Genomic DNA, 20,504 nt, shown 5'->3' on the forward strand with positions numbered 1-20,504 from the left:
AACTATTATTTTATGGTTAATCCTATTACTCTATTTTTAACCCCGGACTAATATGGTTAAATATATTATAGATTAAATATATTTGAGGACACTTAAAGAGTGTCTCGAAGTTAAAAATAAATACAGCTTGCATAATTAAGTTATGGTTCAAGAAGATCTTAAAGGATGCTTTACAATAATCACCTAAGTTTAAAGATTAAGTTTATGTTTAAATATTAACATTGCTTTAAAATGTAACATATGCCTTATTAAGAATTAAATTTTTTTAAAGTCTGATCTCCTTGTAAGATCAACCATTATTCATATTATCTTTTAACAAGGTTCACTAAGGCCCTAGGGATTGTAACTATTTTTCATTTATGTCTAGGCTAGAAACAATTGAATATTTGTACTGCAATATGAAACTACATGAAAAGCTACCCATGCATTTCTTTATATCAATCACTTTATCTCATGGAACATTTTTAATATCAGTGCCCTGAAGCATTTTAAATATCCATGTGGACACGTTTAGATGCCTTCAAGTTTTAAGTAGATTATTTATGTAACCTAAAGGAATTTTTCTATTTCTACAAAGAAAAACAAATCACTGAACAAATAATAAATCTTTCCTTCATAACATTTTCCAGATCTATAGAACAGAACACTTCACTATTCTTATGAGACTAACACAATAATAACATAATGCTCTACGTTTATACACTTCTTTTCTAATAATTATCAACTCATTCACTTTTTGACAGCCTTGAGTAGGGAAACAACACTATTTCTACTTCATATTGAGGAAACTGAGGCAAAGAGTCCATGAGAAATTTGCCCAAGGTCAGAGTTTATCTATAGCTAAGTTAAATAAAGAAAAGACAGAAAAATAAAGAAACAGGGAGCAAAGTAATCAGGGTTTATAATTAAAAGTAGTCATGGGTTGTTTCACTACTGAAAGCAGAGGGGACAAAAAAGTTTTATATAGTAGATAAAAATACACTTGGATTGAAACCCACATCTTATCACAGGCTGTGTAGATACAAGAGGCTATGCTGAAATAACAAAGAAATACTGAAATCTTAGTGGTTTAACACAACACACTTTATTTTTCTTTTATTACCAGTGAAATCTAGGTTGTTCTTCTCAATGGCTCTCCTTCACGTTTTAACTCAGGGATGTGGGTCCCTGCCATAATGTAGCTAAACCATCTGGAAGACACAGTGTTTAAGGTCACCGCAGAAGGGAAAAGGAAGCTTGGGGATAAGATCATTCAGGGTACTTTAAGTATAAGTCCTGAAACTAGCTTAAATCAATTCTGACCATACTCCACTGTCCAAAAGTTAATTCATGCTCCCAATCTAGAACACTGAAAAATATAGTCTGTGTGCCTAGAATATCAAACCGAATCTGGTAAGAGTCATAACACTGTCTCTGTCACAAACTAGCATGTGGCTAAGAAAGAAGTTGTTGGAACACGTTTTTAAAAAGCATAGGGGAAAGTTTGAGGAGACCTATATTTGATCCTACTTCTGAGAATAGCTCATAATTTTACTTTGGGCAACTCTGTTAACTCACACGACATCAGTTTACTTGGCTATAAAATAAGAGATTGATCAAACTATGGTGATATTATATATGATAATAATAACTATTTACTAAGGGTTTGCCACCTGCACATGCTGCACTACATTCTTTATTTCTTTTTTTAACATCTTTATTGGAGTTTAATTGCTTTACAGTGCTGTGTTAGCTTCTGTTGTATAACAAGTGAAGCAGCTATATGTATACGTATATCCCCATATCCCCTCCCTCTTGTATCTCCCTCCCACCCTCCCTATCCCACCTTTCTAGCTGGTCACAAAGCACCGAGCTGATCTCCCTGTGCTATGCCGCTGCTTCCCACTAGCTATCTATTTCACATTTGGTAGTATATAAAAGTCCAGCCACTCTCTCACTTTGTCCCAGCTTTCCCTTCCCGCTCCTCATGTCCTCAACTCCCTTCTCTACATCTGAGTCTTTATTCCTGTCCTGCCCCTAGGTTCTTCAGAACGATTTTTTGTTGTTGTTTTAGATTCCATATATATGTGTTAGCATACGGTATTTGTTTTTCTATTTCTCACTTACTTCATTCGGTATGACAGACTCTAGGTCCATCCACCTCACTACAAATAACTCATTTCGTTTCCTTTTATGCCTGAGTACTATTCCACAGTATATATGTGCCACATCTTCTTTATCCATTCATCTGTCGATAGACACTTAGGTTGCTTCCATGTCCTGGCTATTGTAAATAGAGCTGCAATGAACACTGTGGTACATGACTCTTTTTGCATTATGGTTTTCTCAAGGTATATGCCAAGTAGTGGGAATGCTGGGTTGTAAGGTAGTTCTATTTTTAGTTTTCTAAGGAACCTCCATACTGTTCTCCATAGTGGCTGTATCAATTTACATTCCCACCAACAGTGCAAGAGGGTTCCCTTTTCTCCACACCCTCTCCAGCATTTGTTGTTTCTAGATTTTTTGATGATGGCCATTCTGACTGGTGTGAGGTGATACCTCATTGTAGTTTTGATTTGCATTTCTCTAATGATTAATGATGTTGAGCATTCTTTCATGAGTTTGTTGGCAGTCTGTATATCTTCATTGGAGAAATGTCTATTTAGGTTTTCTGCCCAATTTTGGATTGGTTTGCTTGTTTTTCTGATATTGAGCTGCATGAGCTGCTTGTAAAGTTTGGAGATTAATCCTTTGTCAGCTGTTTCATTTTCAAATAATTTCTCCCATTCTGAGGATTGTCTTTTTGTCTTATTTATGGTTTCCTTTGCTGTGTAAATCTTTTAAGTTTCATTAGGTCCCATTTGTTTATTTTTGTTTTTAATTCTATTTCTCTAGGAGGTGGGTCAAAAAGGATCTTGCTGTGATTTATGTCATACAGTGTTCTGCCTATGTTTTGCTCTAAGAGTTTAATAGTGTCTGGCCTTACATTTAGGTCTTTAATCCATTTTGAGTTTATTTTTGTGTATACTGTTAGGGAGTGTTCTAAATTCATTCTTTTACATGCAGCTGTCCAATTTCCCAAGCCACACTTATTGAAGAGGCTGTCTTTAATCCATTGTATATGCTTGCCTCCTTCATCAAATATAAGGTGTGTGGGTTTATCTCTGGGTTTCTTTCCTGTTCCATTGAACTATATTTCTCTTTATGTGCCAGTACCATACTGTCTTGATTACTGAAGCTTTGTAGTATAGTCTGAAGACCAGGAGACTGATTCCTCCAGCTCCGTTTTTCTTTCTCAAGATTGCTTTGACTATTGAGGGTCCTTTGTGTTTCCATACAAATTGTGAAATTTTCTGTTCTAGTTCTGTGAAATATGCCAGTGGTAGTTTGATAGGGATTGCATTGAATCTGTAGATTGCTTTGGGTAGTATAGTGATTTTCACAATCTTGATTCTTCCAATCCAAGAACATGGTATACCTCTCCATCTGTTGGTATCATCTTTAATTTCTTTCATCAGTGTCTTATAGTTTTCTGCATACAGGTCTTTTGTCTCCTTAGGTAGGTTTACTCCTAGATATTTTATTCTTTTTGTTGCAGTGGTAAATGGTAGTGTTTCCTTAAATTCTCTTTTATGTTTTTCATCGTTAGTGTGCAGGAACGCAAGAGGTTTCGGTGCATTAATTTTGTAGCTTGCTACTTTACCAAATTCATTGATTAGCTCTAGTAGTTTTCTGGTAGCATCTTTAGGATTCTCTATGTAGAGTATCATGTCATCTGCAAACAGTGACAGCTTTACTTCTTCTTTTCCGATTTGGATTCCTTTTATTTCCTTTTCTTCTCTGATTGCTGTGGCTAAAACTTCCAAAACTATGTTGAATAAAAGTGGTGAGAGTGGGCAACCTTGTTTTGTTCCTGATCTTAGTGGAAATGTTTTCAGTTTTTCACCATTGAGGACGATGTTGGCTGTGGGTTTGTCATATATGGCCTTTATTATGTTGAGGAAAGTTCCCTCTATGCCTACTTTCTGGAGGGTTTTTATCATAAATGGGTGTTGAATTTTCTCAAAAGCTTTCTCTGCATCTATTGAGATGATCATATGGTTTTTCTCCTTCAATTTGTTAATATGGTGTATCACGTTGATTGATTTGCGTATATTGAAGAATCCTTGCATTCCTGGAATAAACCCCACTTGATCATGGTGTATGATCCGTTTAATGTGCTGTTGGATTCTGTTTGCTAGTATTTTGTTGAGGATCTTTGCATCTATGTTCATCAGTGATATTGGCCTGTAGTTTTCTTTCTTTGTGTCATCCTTGTCTGGTTTTGGAATCAGGGTGATGGTGGCCTCGTAGAATGAGTTGGGGAGTGTTCTTCCCTCTGCTATATTTTGGAAGAGTCTGAGAAGGATAGGTGATAGCTCTTCTCTAAATGTTTGATAGAATTCACCTGTGAAGCCATCTGGTCCTGGGCTTTTGCTTGTTGGAAGATTTTTAATCACAGTTTCAATTTCAGTGCTTGTGATTGGTCTGTTCATATTTTCTATTTCTTCCTGATTCAGTCTTGGCAGGTTGTGCATTTCTAAGAATTTGTCCATTTCTTCCAGGTTGTCCATTTTATTGGCATAGAGTTGCTTGTAGTAATCTCTCATGATCTTTTGTATTTCTGCAGTGTCAGTTGTTACTTCTCCTTTTTCATTTCCAATTCTATTGATTTGAGTCTTCTCCCTTTTTTTCTTGATGAGTCTGGCTAATGGTTTATCAATTTTGTTTATCCTTTCAAAGAACCAGCTTTTAGTTTTATTGATCTTTGCTATCGTTTCCTTCATTTCTTTTTCTTTCTTTCTGATTTTTATGATTTCTTTCCTCCTGCTAAACTTGGGGTTTTTTTGTTCTTCTTTCTCTAATTGCTTTAGGTGCAAGGTTAGGTTGTTTATTCGAGATGTTTCCTGTTTCTTAAGGTAAGATTGTATTGCTATAAACGTCCCTCTTAGAACTGCTTTTGCTGCATCCCATAGATTTTGAGTCGTCGTGTCTCCATTGTCATTTGTTTCTAGGTATTTTTTGATTTCCTCTTTGATTTCTTCAGTGATCACTTCTTTATTAAGTAGTGTATTGTTTAGCCTCCATGTGTTTGTATTTTTTACAGATCTTCTCCTGTAATTCATATCGAGTCTCATAGCGTTGTGGTCGGAAAAGATACTTGATACAATTTCAATTTTCTTAAATTTACCAAGGCTTGATTTGTGACCCAAGATATGATCTATCCTGGAGAATGTTCCATGAGCACTTGAGAAAAATGTGTATTCTGTCGTTTTTGGATGGAATGTCCTATAAATATCAATTAACTCCATCTTGTTTAATGTATCATTTAAAGCTTGTGTTTCCTTATTTATTTTCATTTTGGATGATCTCTCCATTGGTGAAAGTGGGGTCTTAAAGTCCCCTAGTATGAATGTGTTACTGTCGATTTCCCCTTTTATGGCTGTCAGTATTTGCCTTATGTATTGAGGTGCACCTATGTTGGGTACATAAATATTTACAATTGTTGTATCTTCCTCTTGGATCGATCCCTTGATCATTATGTAGTGTCCTTCTTTGTCTCTTCTAATAGTCTTTGTTTTAAAGTCTATTTTGTCTGATATGAGAATTGCTACTCCAGCTTTCTTTTGGTTTCCATTTGCATGAAATACCTTTTTCCATCCCCTTACTTTCAGTCTGTATGTGTCTCTAGGTCTGAAGTGGGTCTCTTGTAGACAGCAAATATATGCGTCTTGTTTTTGTATCCATTCAGCCAATCTGTGTCTTTTGGTGGGAGCATTTAGTCCATTTACATTTAAGGTAATTATCGATGTGTGTTCCCATTCCCATTTTCTTAATTGTTTTGGGTTCGTTATTGTAGGTCTTTTCCTTCTTTTGTGTTTCTTGCCTAGAGAAGTTCCTTTAGCAGTTGTTGTAGAGCTGGTTTGGTGGTGCTGAACTCTCTCAGCTTTTGCTTGTCTGTAAAGGTTTTAATTTCTCCATCAAATCTGAATGAGATCCTTGCTGGGTAGAGTAATCTTGGTTGCAGGTTTTTCTCCTTCAACACTTTCAATATGTCCTGCCACTCCCTTCTGGCTTGCAGAGTTTCTGCTGAAAGATCAGCTGTTAACCTTATGGGGATTCCCTTGTGTGTTATTTCTTGTTTTTCCCTTGCTGCTTTTAATATGTTTTCTTTGTATTTAATTTTTGACAGTTTGATTAATATGTGTCTTGGCGTATTTCTCCTTGGATTTATCCTGTATGGCACTCTCTGTGCTTCCTGGACTTGATTAACTATTTCCTTTCCCATATTAGGGAAGTTTTCAACTATAATCTCTTCAAATAATTTCTCAGTCCCTTTCTTTTTCTCTTCTTCTTCTGGAACCCCTATAATTCGAATGTTGGTGCGTTTAATGTTGTCCCAGAGGTCTCTGAGACTGTCCTCAGTTCTTTTCATTCTTTTTTCTTTATTCTGCTCTGCAGTAGTTACTTCCACTATTTTATCTTCCAGGTCACTTATCCGTTCTTCTGCCTCAGTTATTCTGCTATTGATCCCATCTAGAGTATTTTTCATTTCATTTATTGTGTTGTTCATCATTGTTTGTTTCATCTTTAGTTCTTCTAGGTCCTTGTTAACTGATTCTTGCATTTTTTCTATTCTATTTCCAAGATTTTGGATCATCTTTACTATCATTATTCTGAATTGTTTTTCAGGTAGACTGCCTATTTCCTCTTCATTTGTTAGGTCTGGTGGGTTTTTATCTTGCTCCTTCATCTGCTGTGTGTTTTTCTGTCTTTTCATTTTGCTTATCTTACTGTGTTTGGGGTCTCCTTTTTTGCAGGCTGAAGGTTCGTAGTTCCTGTTGTTTTTTGTGTCTGTCCCCAGTGGCTAAAGTTGGTTCAGTGGGTTGTGTAGGCTTCCTGGTGGAGGGTACTAGTGCCTGTGTTCTGGTGGATGAGGCTGGATCTTGTCTTTCTGGTGGGCAGGTCCACGTCTGGTGGTGTGTTTTGGGGTGTCTGTAGACTTATTATGATTTTGGGCAGCCTCTCTGCTAATGGGTGGGGTTGTGTTCCTGTCTTGCTAGTTGTTTGGCATAGGATGTCCAGCACTGTAGCTTGCTGGTCGTTGAGTGAAGCTGGGTGCTGGCGTTGAGATGGAGATCTCTCGGAGATTTTCGCTGTTTGATATTATGTGCAGCTGGGAGGCCTCTTGTGGACCAGTGTCCTGAAGTTGGCTCTCCCACCTCAGAGGCACAGCACTGACTCCTGGCTGCAGCACCAAGAGCCTTTCATCCACAGGGCTCCTTAATTTGGGATGATTCGTTGTCTATTCAGGTATTCCACAGATGCAGGGTATATCAAGTTGATTGTGGAGCTTTAATCCGCTGCTTCTGAGGCTGCTGGGAGAGATTTCCCTTTCTCTTCTTTGTTCTCACAGTTCCCAGGGGCTCAGCTTTGGATTTGGCCTCGCCTGTGCGTGTAGGTCGCCGGAGGGCGTCTGTTCTTTGCTCAGACAGGACGGGGTTAAAGGAGCCGCTGATTCGGAGGCTCTGGCTCACTCAGGCCGGGAGGTAGGGAGGGTCACGGAGTGCGGGGGGGCGGGCCTGCGGCGGCAGAGGCCGGCGTGACGTTGCAGCCTGAGGCACGCCGTGCGTTCTCCCGGGGGAGTTGTCCCTGGATCCCGGGACCCTGGCAGTGGCGGGCTGCACAGACTCCCCGGAAGGGCGTGTGGCTAATGACCTGTGTTCGCACACAGGCCTCCTTGTGGCGGCAGCAGCGGCCTTAGCGTCTCATGTGTGTTTCTGGGCTCCGCACTTTTAGCCGCGGCTCGCGCCCGTCCCTGGAGCTCTCTCTAGCAGCGTTCTTAATCCCCTCTCCTCGTGCACCAGGAAACAAAGAGGGAAGTAAAAGTCTCTTGCCTCTTCGGCAGGTCCAGACTTTTCCCCGTACTCTCTCCCGGCTAGCCACGGTGCACTAACGCCCTGCAGGCTGTGTTCACGCCGCCAACCTCAGTCCTCTCCCGGCGCTCCGACAGAAGCCGGAGCCTCAGCTCCCAGTCCCGCCCGCCCCGGCGGGCGAGCAGACAAGCCTCTCGGCTGGTGAGTGCCGGTCGGCCCGATCCTCTGCACTGGAATCTGTCCGCTTTGCCTTCCGCACCCCTGTTGCTGTGCTCTCCTCCGCAGCTCCCAAGCTCCCCCACTCCGCCTCCCGAAGTCTCCACCCGCGAAGGGGCTTCCTAGTGTGTGGACACTTTTCCTCCTTCACAGCTCTCTCCCGCTGGTGCAGGACCCGTCCCTATCCTTTTGTCTCTGTTTAGTTTTTTCTTTTGCCCTAACCAGGTACGTGGGGGGTTCCTTGCCTTTTGGGAGGTCTGAGGTCTTCTGCCAGCGTTCAGTAGGTGCTCCGTAGGAGTTGTTCCACGCGTAGATGTATTTCTGGTGTATCTGTGGGGAGGAAGGTGATCTCCGCGTCTTACTCTTCCGCCATCTTCCCGGAAGTCTGTGTTCCTGTCTTGATAGTTGTTTGGCATTGGGCGTCCAGCACTGGAGCTGCTGGCCATTAGGTGGAGCTGGGTTAACGTTGAGATGGAGATCTCTTGGAGAGCTCTCACTGATTGATATTACTAGGTACTGGGAGGTCTCTGGTAGTCCAGTGCCCTGAATTCGGCTCTCCCACCTCAGAGGCTTGGGCCTGACACCAGGCCAGAGCACCAAGACCCTGTCAGCCACATGGCTCAGAAGAAAAGGGGGATGGAAAAAAACTTTTTTTTAATTATTATAAAAATGTATTAAAATAAAAAAATAAAAAAGTAGTAATTAAAAAAAGAGATCAACCAAACCAATAAACAAATCCACCAATGATAACAAGCACTAAAAACTACTAAGATAAAGATAAAAATCAGAAACAAATCAGTCACAGACAGCAAACCACAAGTCTACAGTTGCTTGCAAAATCCACTGCCTCAATTTTGGGATGATTTGCTGTCTATTCAGGTATTCCACAGATGCAGGGTACATCAAGTTGACTGTGGGGATTTCATCTGCTGCTCTTGAGGCTGCATGGAGAAATTTCCCTTTCTCTTCTCTGTTTGCACAGCTCCTGGGGTTCAGCTTTGGTTTTGGCCCCACTTCTGCATGTAGGTCGCTCTCAGGTATCTGTTCCTTTTGGGAAGTGTGAGGTCTTCTGCCAGTGTTCAGTAGGTGTTCTATAGGAGTTGTCCACATGTAGATGTATTTTTGATGTATTTGTGAGGAGGAAGGTGATCTCCATGTCTTACTCCTCTGCCATCTTGAAGATCATCTGTACTACATTCTTTAAATCCTTATCTCATGATTTTCTCCTAAGCCTAGCTTCTAACATTTTATGATGCTGAGTAAAGACACTTAAACATCCTCATATGAGGGAATTCCCAGGTGGTCCAGTGGTGAGGACCCAGCACTTCCACTGTAGAGGGCACAGGTTTGACCCCTCATTGGGGAACTAAGACCTGTGCAGCGTGGCCAAATAAAAATCCTCACACGAGACTACAAGAAGGAATAAAATAGATTAGTGTTGAGTAATGTTTAGAAGTACAGGGAAACAGAGAAATAGCGCTTTCTATGTCTCAGGAATGGTCCAGTTAAGAATAATAAGGATTGGAATTCATTAAAAGAAGAAAAAGAAATGGTAATAGGTTGATGAAGGTCCCTTGTTGATAATCACAACTTTTCCCTCTTTATTTCTGTAAATCTTGGCTTACTCCTCCTTCTCTTTATTCAAAGAGATCTCTGTTGAGCACCTACAATGTGCAAGGCTTAGATGCTGTCAGCCTAGAATCAAGAGAGAATTCAGAATGATGTTCAAGGGTCCTAATATTTTTATGGTGTATAAGTTGTATTAGTTAGAGTTCTCCAGAGAGACAGAACAAGTATCTTATAGATGGATATATATGGGAATTTTACTATAGGAATTGGATTATGGAGACCGAGAAGTCCCACAATCTACCATCTGCAAGTTGGAGAACCAGGAAACCAGTGGTGTAATTCATTCAGAGTCTGAAGGCTTATGAAACCAGAAGACCAATGGTAGAATTCCCAGTCCTAGTCCAAAGGTCTGAGAGCCAGCGCTGATGTCTATGGGCAAAAGAAGACGGATGTCCCAGCTCAACCAAAGTGAGTAAATTCACCCTTTCTCTGTCCTTTGTCTTTATTCAGGATCCCAGGGAGTTAGATATTGCCCACCTGCAGTGGTGAGGGCTATCTTCATTCAGTCTACAGATTCAAATGCTAACCTCTCCCAGAAACACCCTCTCAGACACACCCAGAAATATTGGTTTACCAGCTATCTGGGCATCCCTTAGCCCAGTCAGGTTGACACATAAAATTAACCCTCACATAAGCTGAGGAAATAAAATGTAGAATTTATTATGAGAAAGAAAGAAAAAACTGAAATCCTTAGGGATTCACTTTGTCCTTATGGATTCAGTTTGGAGACAATAATATCAGCTTTACAAAAATGCCTTGCAACACCCCTTACTGAGACTCTTGTAAAATGAAGAGTTTGTTTCAAAACTACCCATAAATCAAAAACCTCTTGTACTAGGGAATGGCACTCTAAAAAACTGAGCTATTTTTAGCTCTAAAACACATGTTTGTTGACAACATTGAAAGAGTACTGTCCATCAACCATCAGGCCATTCCATGGTGTAAAGTGGTATATAGTTTTCCCTTAATAAACTGTTTTCTCAGCAATGCTGAGATGGAAGTAGATCCCTGGCAGATGAGGGCTGCCTAGGAATGCTTAGCCTTGGAATTTACTGTCTTAATGGAGAATGAAAATGCAATTTAAATATTCACACTTTTGGAGGCCCAGATCAAGATAGCAGAGTAGGAAGATCCTTAAGTCACCTCCTCCCACAGACACACTAAACTACAACAACATATAGAATAACTATCCCTGAGAATGACCTGAAGACTAGAAGAACAAATTTTCTACAACTAAGGATTTAAAGGAAAGGCCCTATCAAGATAGGTAAAAGGAGCAGAGATACAATCTGGTCAGAACCCACACCCCGGGTGCGGCAGCCCACAAGCATGAAACATAACACAACCAAGGTGAGGAGCAAGGGGTCCCAGCCACATGTTCAACTCCCCAGTCCAGGGGACCTTCATTGGGAAGATGAGCCCCAATAACGTCTGGCTTTGGAAACCAGCAAGGCTTACGTCAAGGAGAGCTGGATGGCTGTGGGAAACCAAGACTCTGCTCTTGAAGGGTCACATACAACACACTTGCTCCAAGTTCTAGTACAGAGGCAGCAGCTTGAAAGGCAGCTAGGTCATATGAGAAGTTTCACTGACAAATTTTAAAGCATGTGCTGGAGGGGCAGAAATCTAGTGGAACTTTCTCTGGAGTCAAAAGTACTGGTAGGTGCCATTTTTCTTCCACAATCAATATGAAGTTATTATACATTCAGAAAAAAATACTTTATACAATACACTGTACAAGTTCTAATTCCTCACATACCAGTAATTTCCACAAATCAAAGAGATTATCGACCTTCAACTTATTTGGAATTTTAAGACAAAGCTCAATGGCAGGTTGTGAATTTACAAGGTAGCTGCCATATTTTTACACTCCTACCTAGCTCACCCGGCACTGGCTGGTGCTATTTCTGTCACTCTCTATCAACATAGCTGACATGATGGTGCACCTCACCCTTGTATTCCCCTGAGCACCAACCCCACCCAACCTGCCCATACTGGCACTCCTCCAAGGTGGCTTACAGGCCACCCCACCAGGGAAGCAGCCCTGACCAGCACTGGTACCTCTTCAAAGAAACTCCTGCTCCAGGAGATCAGCACAACACACCAAAGCACCCAAAACAATTGCAGCTGGGCCTCACAGCCAGCTGGCCTAGGAGCCAACCTTGCCCACTAGCACACCCACAGCAACTGCGGCCCAACCACAACACCAGGGCACACACAGCCCACACAGGGGAAACCCCTGGAGCACCTGACTCTGGTGACCAGGGGGACTGTACCACTGGGCCCCACAGGACACCTTCTACGTAACACCACTCTTTCAAGACTAGGAGATGGAGATGATCTACTTAATAAACACAAAAAAACACCAAGAGTTAGGCAAAATCAGGAGACAAAGGAATATGTTCTGAATGGAAAAACAAGACAAAACCTCAGGAAAAAAAATTAATCAAAATGGAGATAATAATTTACCAGATAAAGAGTTCAAAGTAATCGTCACAAAGATACTCACTGAACTCAGAAGACTGTGTGAAGTCAATGAGAATTTCAACAAAGAGATAGAAAATGTGTTTTAAAAAAATCAGAACTGAAGAATATACAACTGAAGTAAAAAAAATACACTAGAGGGAACCAACAGCAGATTAGAGGATGCAGAAGGACTGATCAGCAATCTGGAAGACATGATGCTGAAAATTACTCCAAACAGCAAAAGAAAAAAATTTAAATAAGGAGAGTTTGAAAGACATCTAGGACAAGGCTAAATGTACTAACATTTGCATTATGGGTGTCCCAGAATGAGAAAAGAGAGAGAAAAACTATTTGAAGAAATAATGGCTGAAAACTCCCCTAACCCGGTGAAGGAAACAGACATACAAGTCCAGGATGCACCTAGTCCCAAACAAGATGAACCCAAAGAGACCCACACCAAGACACATTATAATTTAAATTCCAAAAGTGAAAGATAAAGAATCTTAAAAGCACCAAGAGATAAACAACTAGTTATATTGAAAGGAAACCCCTTAAAACTATCAGCCGATTTTCAGCAGAAACATTATAGACCAGAAGGGAATAGCATGATATATTCAAAGTACTGAAAGGAAAAAAAACTTACATCCAAAACTCAACAAGGTTATCATTCAGAATTGAAAGAGAGATAGAGTGTTTCCCAGACAAGCAAAGGCTAAAGGAATTCATCACCACTAACCTAGCCTTACAGGAAATGTTAGAGGTACTTCCTTACATGAAAAAGAAAAGGCCATAACTAGAAACAATAAAATATGAAAGAAATAAATCTCACTTGTAAAGACAAATATATACAAAATGTAGTGAATAAACCATCTATAAAAGGTTAAAAGACAAGGGTAGTCAAACCATCTATATCTAAAATAAATAATGAAATAATACATGAAATAAACAGATGTAAAATATGACATCAAAAATATAAAATGGGGCCAGAAAACTACTAGAGCTCATCAATGAATTAGGTAAAGTTGCAGGATACTAAATTAATAGACAGAAATCTGCTGCATTTCTATACAGTAATAGTGAGAGATCAGAAAGAGAAATTAAGGAAACAATCCCATTTACCATCATATCAAGAAGAATAAAATACCTAGAAATAAACCTACCTAAGGAGGCAAAAGACCTGTATTCAGAAAACTATAAGATGCTGATGAAAGAAACTGAAGACAACACAAACAGTTGGAAAGATATACCACGTTCTTGGATTGGAAGAATCAATACTGTTAAAATTAGTATACTACCTAAGGCAATCTACAGATTCAATGCAATCCCTATCAAATTACCAATGGCATTTTTCACAGAACTAGAACAAAAAAATGTACAATTTGTATGCAAACACAAAAGACCCTGAATAGCCAAAGCAATCTTGAGAAAGAAAAACAGAGCTGGAGGAATCAGGCTCCCTGACTTCAGACTACAAAGCTACAGTCATCAAAACAGTATGGTACTGGCACAAAAACAGAAATATAGTTCAATGGAATAGGATAGAAAGCCGAGAAATAAACCTACACACCTACGGTCAATTAATCTAACACAAAGGAGGCAAGAATATACAACGGAGAAAAGTCAGTCTCTTCAATAAGTAGTGCTGGGAAAACTGGACAGTTACATGTAAAAGACTGAAATTAGAACATTCTCTAACACCATGTACAAAAATAAACTGGATTAAAGACCTAAATGTAAGACCAGATACAATAAAACTCCTAGAAGAAAACATAGGCAGAACACTCTTTGACATAAATTGCAGCAATATCTTTTTGGATCCATCTTCTAGAGTAATGGAAATAAAAACAAAAATAAACAAATGATACCTTGTTAAACTTAAAAGCTTTTGCACATCAAAGGAAACCATAAACAAGATAGAAAAGACAATCTGCAGAACGGGAGAAAATACTTTCAAACAATGTGGCCAACAAGGGCTTAATATCCAAAATACACACACAGCTCATACAAATCAATATCAAAAAAAAAACACAATCCAGTCAAGAAATGAATGGGCAGAAGCTCTAAACAGACATTTCTTCATAGGAGACATACAGATGGCCAATAGGCACACGAAAAAAATGGTCCACATCACTAATTATTAGAGAAATGCAAATCAAAACTACAGTGAGGAATCACCACACAACACTCAGAATGTCCATTATCAAAAAGTCTACAAATACTAAATGTTGGAGAGGGCATGGAGAAAAAGGAACCCTCTTACACCATTGGTGGGAATGTAAATTGGTACAGGCACTATGGAGAACAGTATGGAGGTTTCTTAAAAAACTAAAAATAGAGTTACCATGATATGATCGTGCAATCCCACTCCTGAACATATATCCAGAAAAAACTATAATTCAAAAAGATACATGCACCCCAATGTTCATTGCAGCACTACTTACAATAGCCAAGACATGGAAGCAACCTGAATTTTCATCAACAGATGAATAGAAAAAGATGTGGTGTATACATATATACGGTGGAACATCATTCAGCCATAAAAAAGAATGAAATAATGCCTTTTGCAGCAATATAGATGGACCTAGAGATTATGATACTAAGTGAAGTAAGCAAGACAGAGAAAGACAAGTATCATATGATATCACTTACATGTGGACTCTTTAAAAAAATTTTTAAGATACAAATGAAGTTATTTACAAAAGAGAAAGAGACTCACTTATGGTTACCAAAGGAGAAAGTGGGGGGAATAAATTAAGAGGTTGGGACTAACATATACACACTACTACATATAAAGTAGATAATCAACAAGGACCTACTGTATAGCACAGGGAACTATACTCAGTATTTTGTAATAACCTACAAGGGAAAAGAATCTGAAAAAAGAATATATATATATATTCTTTTACATGTATATACATATATATGTATAACTGAATCACTGTGCTGTACACCTGAAACTAACACGACATTGTAAACCAACGATACTTCAATAAAAACTATATATATGTGTGTGTGTGTGTATACACACACACACACACATATATATAAAATGGGGGGTGGCAGACAGTAAAAATGTAGTGCTTTTGGAATGAACTCAAACTTAAGTGAGTAGCAACTTAAAATAGACTGCTATATACATATGGTTTTTTCTTTTAGAAATAAAAAGGGACTTTATTGGTTCACATAACTGAAAATTTCATGGCTATATTAAGATTCAGAAATGGCTGGATGCAGGTAATCAAACAAGATCATCATGGACTATGTCTCACATTCTGTCTCTAGACCCTGCATTCTTCTGGGATGGCTTCATTCCCAAAGTAGCTCTCTGCATGCAGAAAGAATCATGGCATCTAGCAGCTCCAGACTATTTTTTTTTAAATTTTCATTGGAGTATAGTTGACTTACAATGTTGTGTTAGTTTCAGGTATATAGCAAAGTGAATCAGTTATACGTAGACATATATCCCTTTTTTTAGATTCTTTTCCCATATAGACCATTACAGAGTATAAGTAGAGAACTGAGTAGAGTTCCTTGTGCTATATAGTAGGTCCTCATTAGTTACCTATTTTATATATAGTAGTGTGTATATGTCAATTCCAATCTCCCAATTTATCCCCTCACTTTACCCCCTGGTAACCATAAGTTTGTTTTCTACGTGTGTAACTCTATTTCTGTTTTGTAGATAAGTTCATTTGTACCCTTTTTATAGATTCCACATGTAAGTGATATCATATATCTGTCTTTCTCTGTCTGACTTACCTCACTCAGTATGACAATCTCTAGGTCCATCCATGTTGCTGCAAATGGCATTATTTTGTTCTTTTTTATGGCAGAGAAATATTCCATTGTATACATGTATCACATCTTCTTTATCCAGTCCTCTGTCGATGAACATTTAGGTTGCTTCCATGTCCTGGCTATTGTAAATAGTGCTGCAATGAACATTGGGGTGCATGTATCTTTTCTAATTATGGTTTTCTCCTGATATATACCCAGGAGTGGGATTGCTAATGGTAACCACAAACCAGAAACTTATAACAGATATACAAAAATAAAAAGGCCTCATCAAGATGGCAGAGTAGGAAGATGCTGCACTCACTTCCGTGGGCATACCAAAATTGTAACTATTTACAGAGCAATTATTGATGAGAAAGACCAAAACTACCATAAAAGATCTCCTACAACTAAAGATATAAAGAAGGAACTATAATGAGACAGGTAGGAGGGGTGGAGGTGAATATAGTCAAGACCCATACCCCCAGGTGGGTGACCCACAAACAGGAGGATAATAAGAATTGCAGATGTTCTCCCCAAGAAACAATGGGTCTGAGCCCTGCATTGGGCTCCTTAGCCTGGGGGTCCTGGACCAGGAAGTTGAGCTCCTAGAATGTTTGCTTTGAAGACCAGTGGGGTCTTACTTTTAGGTGACCCAGAGAGCTGTGGGAAATAGAGATTCCACTCTTAAAGGATGTACACAAAATCTTACACACTCCAGGACCCAGGGTAGAAGCAGTAATTTGAAAGGAGCTCGGACTGGAAGAATTAATATTGTTAAAATGACCATAATACCCAAGTTAATCTACAGATTCAATGCAATCCCTATGAAAATACCAATGGCATTTTCACAGAACTAGAATAATTCTAAAATTTGTATAGAAACAGAAAAAACTCTGAATAGTCAAAGAAATCTTAAGAAAGAGGAACAAACTGGAGGTACCATGCTCCCTGATTTCCAATCATAATACAAAGCTACAGTAATCTAAACAGTATGGTACTGGTACAAAAACAGACCCATAGATCAATGGATCAGAATACAGAGTCAGGAAATAAACTCATGCTTTTATGCTCAATTAATTTACAACCATGAAGCCAAAAATATACAGTGTGGAAAAGACAGTCTCTTCAATAAATTCCATTTGGAAAACCAGACAGCCACTTGCCGTCTAGTTTCTAGACAGCAAATTGGACTACTGGACTGAATGAATAAAATGAATAAATGAATAAAACGGGACTACTTTCTCACAACATATACAAAAATAAACTCAAAATGTATTAAAGACTTCAATGTACAACCTGAAACTATAAAACTCCCAGAAGAAAACACAGGCAGTATGTTCTCTGACACTGATCTTAGCAATATTTTTTTTGATCTGTCTCCTCAGGCAAGGGCAACAAAGTCAAAAATAAACAAGTGGAACTACCTCAAACTAAAAATGCTTCTGAACAGTGAAGGAAACCATCAACAAAATGAAAAGGCAACCTACAGAAGATATTTGCAAATGATATATCCAATAAGAGGTTAACATCCAAAATATACATAGAAACCGTACATCTCAAAATCAAAAAACAAACAACCTCATTAAACAAATGGGCAGAGGACTTCAATAGACATTTTTCCAAAGAAGACATACAGATGGCCAACAGGCACATAAAAAGATGCTCAACATCACTAATCATCAGGGAAATGCCACCTGATACCTGTCAGAATGACTATTATCAAAAAGACAAGAAATAACACGTGTTGACGAGGATATGGAGAAAAGGAAACCCTAGTGCACTGTTGGTGGGAATGTAAACTGGTGTAGCCACTATAGAAAATAATATGGAGGTTCCTCAAAAAATTAAAAATAGAATTTCCATATGATTCAGCAATTCCACTTCTGGGTATTTATCCAAAGAAAATAAAAACACTAATGAGAAAAGATATATGCATCTATACACTCATTGCAGCATTATTTACAACAGCCAAGATATGGAAGCAACCTAAGTAGTCTATTGATAGATGAATGGATAAAGAAAATGTTACACACACACACACACACACACACACACACACACACACACACACAATGGAATATTACTCAGCCATAAAGAAGAATTAAATCTTGCCACTTATGGCAACATGAATGATGAACAGACCTACAGGGTATTATGCTAAGTGAAATAAGTCAGACAGAGACACACAATTACCATATGATTTCACGTATATGTGGAATCTACAAAACAAAAGACACAAATAAAACAGAAATAGATTCATAGATATAGAGAATAAACTGGTTATCACCAGAGGGGAGAGGGGTGGAGGTTAGGTAAAATAAGTGAAGGGAATTAGGAGGTACAAGCTTCCAGTTATAAAATACAGGGACGTAATGTACAACATAGGGTATATAGTCAATAACATTGAAATAGTTTGTATGGTGACAGATCGTTAATAGACTTATTGTGGTGATCAATTCATAATGAATATAAATGTTGTACCACTATATTGTATACCTGAAACTAACATATTATATGTCAACTATACTTAGATAAAAACGAAAAAAATTTTAAATAAATATTCAAACCATTAGGTTTAAAATAAGCTAGCAAGGATATATTGTACAACACAGGTAATATAACAAATATTTTATAATAACTATATATGGAGTATAACCTTTAAAAACTGTGAATCACTATACTGCACACCTGTAATTTATATACTATACATCAACTATACTTCAATAAAAAAGATTAATTTGTGAAAACTTAAAAAGTAAACAAATAAATACTCACATTTTTCCTACTCAGATTGTTCAAGAACAGTAAGAAAGTTGATTTTATTTCTGGAAGAAAAAAAAGTGTATTACAATGCTTTTTAATGGACATTTTAAATAGGCCCCACCAACAGCGTTTTAAGTTGCTAATGAAGTGACTTTATTCTTTATGCCAGGAGCCAAGCAATGATAAATAATTACATCAAAGCCTTTCTCTGACGTCAAAGTTCCAATATACTTCACTCAACTCATAGAATTTTTGATGTGTCAAAATGATCATCATCACCTCTGATACAGAGCAGGTTTGAATCTCAGAAAAACTGTGTTCTTAATTAAATCAGTCAAACCTTCATCAGCATTCATCTGCTATTATCTTCAATGTATCTCGATTACTGTCTCTCTTCCAATGAGAAGCAAATATTACTTTGTTACATAGAAATACCTTTGCTTTTGCTAAGTGCCTGCAGGAAAACATTCCTCATTAAAATAATTAACTGTGTGTGCTCAGAAATTTTGCTTTCTTATAGATACTATAAAAACCAAAATAGATACAGTTCTGAATTTCTATAAACTTTATGCACTATAATTTTAAACTAAGCTATGAAAATATTTCTAGATATTTTCCATTAAAAATTCAGTCTTTGAATTCAAATGTTTCTAAGCCTTAAAAGTTTTAAACAATTATTTTCTGAGTCACTTATAGCTTGAAAAACGTATAAGATGCAACTATATAATATAAAAATATATGTATATTTGTAATATACTTTTTAAAGCATTTGTGTCAATAAGACACCTTATTCTGAACTAAATGGTTCAATGTGGTTCTCACCCAGTGGTTCTCAACCCAGACTGCACAGCATGGATGAACCTCAGGAGCATTATGCTGAGTGAAATAAGCCAGAGAGAGAAAGGCAAATACTGCACGGTATCACTTATAGGAACTCATAGAAATAGACACTAGGATGGTCGTTGCCAGGGGCTGGAGTTGGGGGGAAATGGGGAGAGGTTGGTAAACTGACAGTTTATAAGCTGTCAGTTATAAAATGAATAAATTCTGAGGACCTCATGTATAGCACGGTGAATACAGTTTAGTGTACTGTTGTATAACTGAAATTTGCTTAAGCATTCTCAACAGAAAAACACAAAGAAACCAACAAAAACTATGTGAGGTGATGGATGTATTAATTTGTGCGAATCTTTTCACAGTGTATACATATGTCAAATCATTACATTGTACTTTAAATGTATCAGCTTTGTTTGTCAGTGATAACCTTGATAAAGGCGGAAAAAATCTTTTTTAATTTGCCAGGGAGATTTTAAAAATTCTGATACACAGACCACTCCAGACCAAATAAATCAGAATCTCTTTGGGTAGGACCAAGGTGTCAGTAATTTTTAAGGCTCCTCAGGAGATTGTCCCTACAATGAGCTTATCATGCTAATATGTTTGTTACTTAATGTGAATTTTTGAGGAGAATACATATCTAATTACCATCATGAGCCTAATCTTCAGCAATTTCCCATCATTAACCATATCTCATCCATGAACTATTTATAGCAGACTTGTTTCTAGTCCTATCCCATTTTGAACATGCTGAAAGCCTTTCTGATTTCCTTTCACTAAACAACTGCATGTATTTAATTAGCATACAAGGCTAAAATCAGCAAAAATGTTAGCCTTTTTTACTGGTATATTTGCATCTCAGGGTACCAAGGGGGTAGCTATCAGATTTCACAAGGTCTTCCATTCCCTCTCCTTTAATCC

At 38.2% G+C, this 20,504-nt stretch overlaps 1 protein-coding gene across 13 annotated transcripts in view; it reads right to left on the reverse strand.

The window, feature by feature from the left end:
* LOC307186545 (uncharacterized protein) overlaps positions 1 to 20,504 on the reverse strand; it is a 1,017,825-nt gene that overhangs the window by 615,174 nt on the left and 382,147 nt on the right. For 11 of the 13 annotated variants that reach the window (XR_013828391.1, XR_013828392.1, XR_013828393.1 and 8 more), the window contains one exon: positions 18,759 to 18,808. The exons of the other annotated variants lie outside the window; for them this stretch is intronic. Coding sequence is in view for 8 of the 11 variants with exons in the window: in XM_079921774.1 (XP_079777900.1) it covers positions 18,759 to 18,808 (50 nt within the window). In the remaining 3 variants the exon portion in view is untranslated. The remainder of the gene's footprint in view (positions 1 to 18,758; positions 18,809 to 20,504) is intronic. 13 annotated transcript variants of the gene reach the window in all.

Source organism: Stenella coeruleoalba (genome assembly GCF_951394435.1).
Source record: "Stenella coeruleoalba genome assembly, chromosome: 5".
Lineage (NCBI taxonomy): Eukaryota > Metazoa > Chordata > Mammalia > Artiodactyla > Delphinidae > Stenella > Stenella coeruleoalba.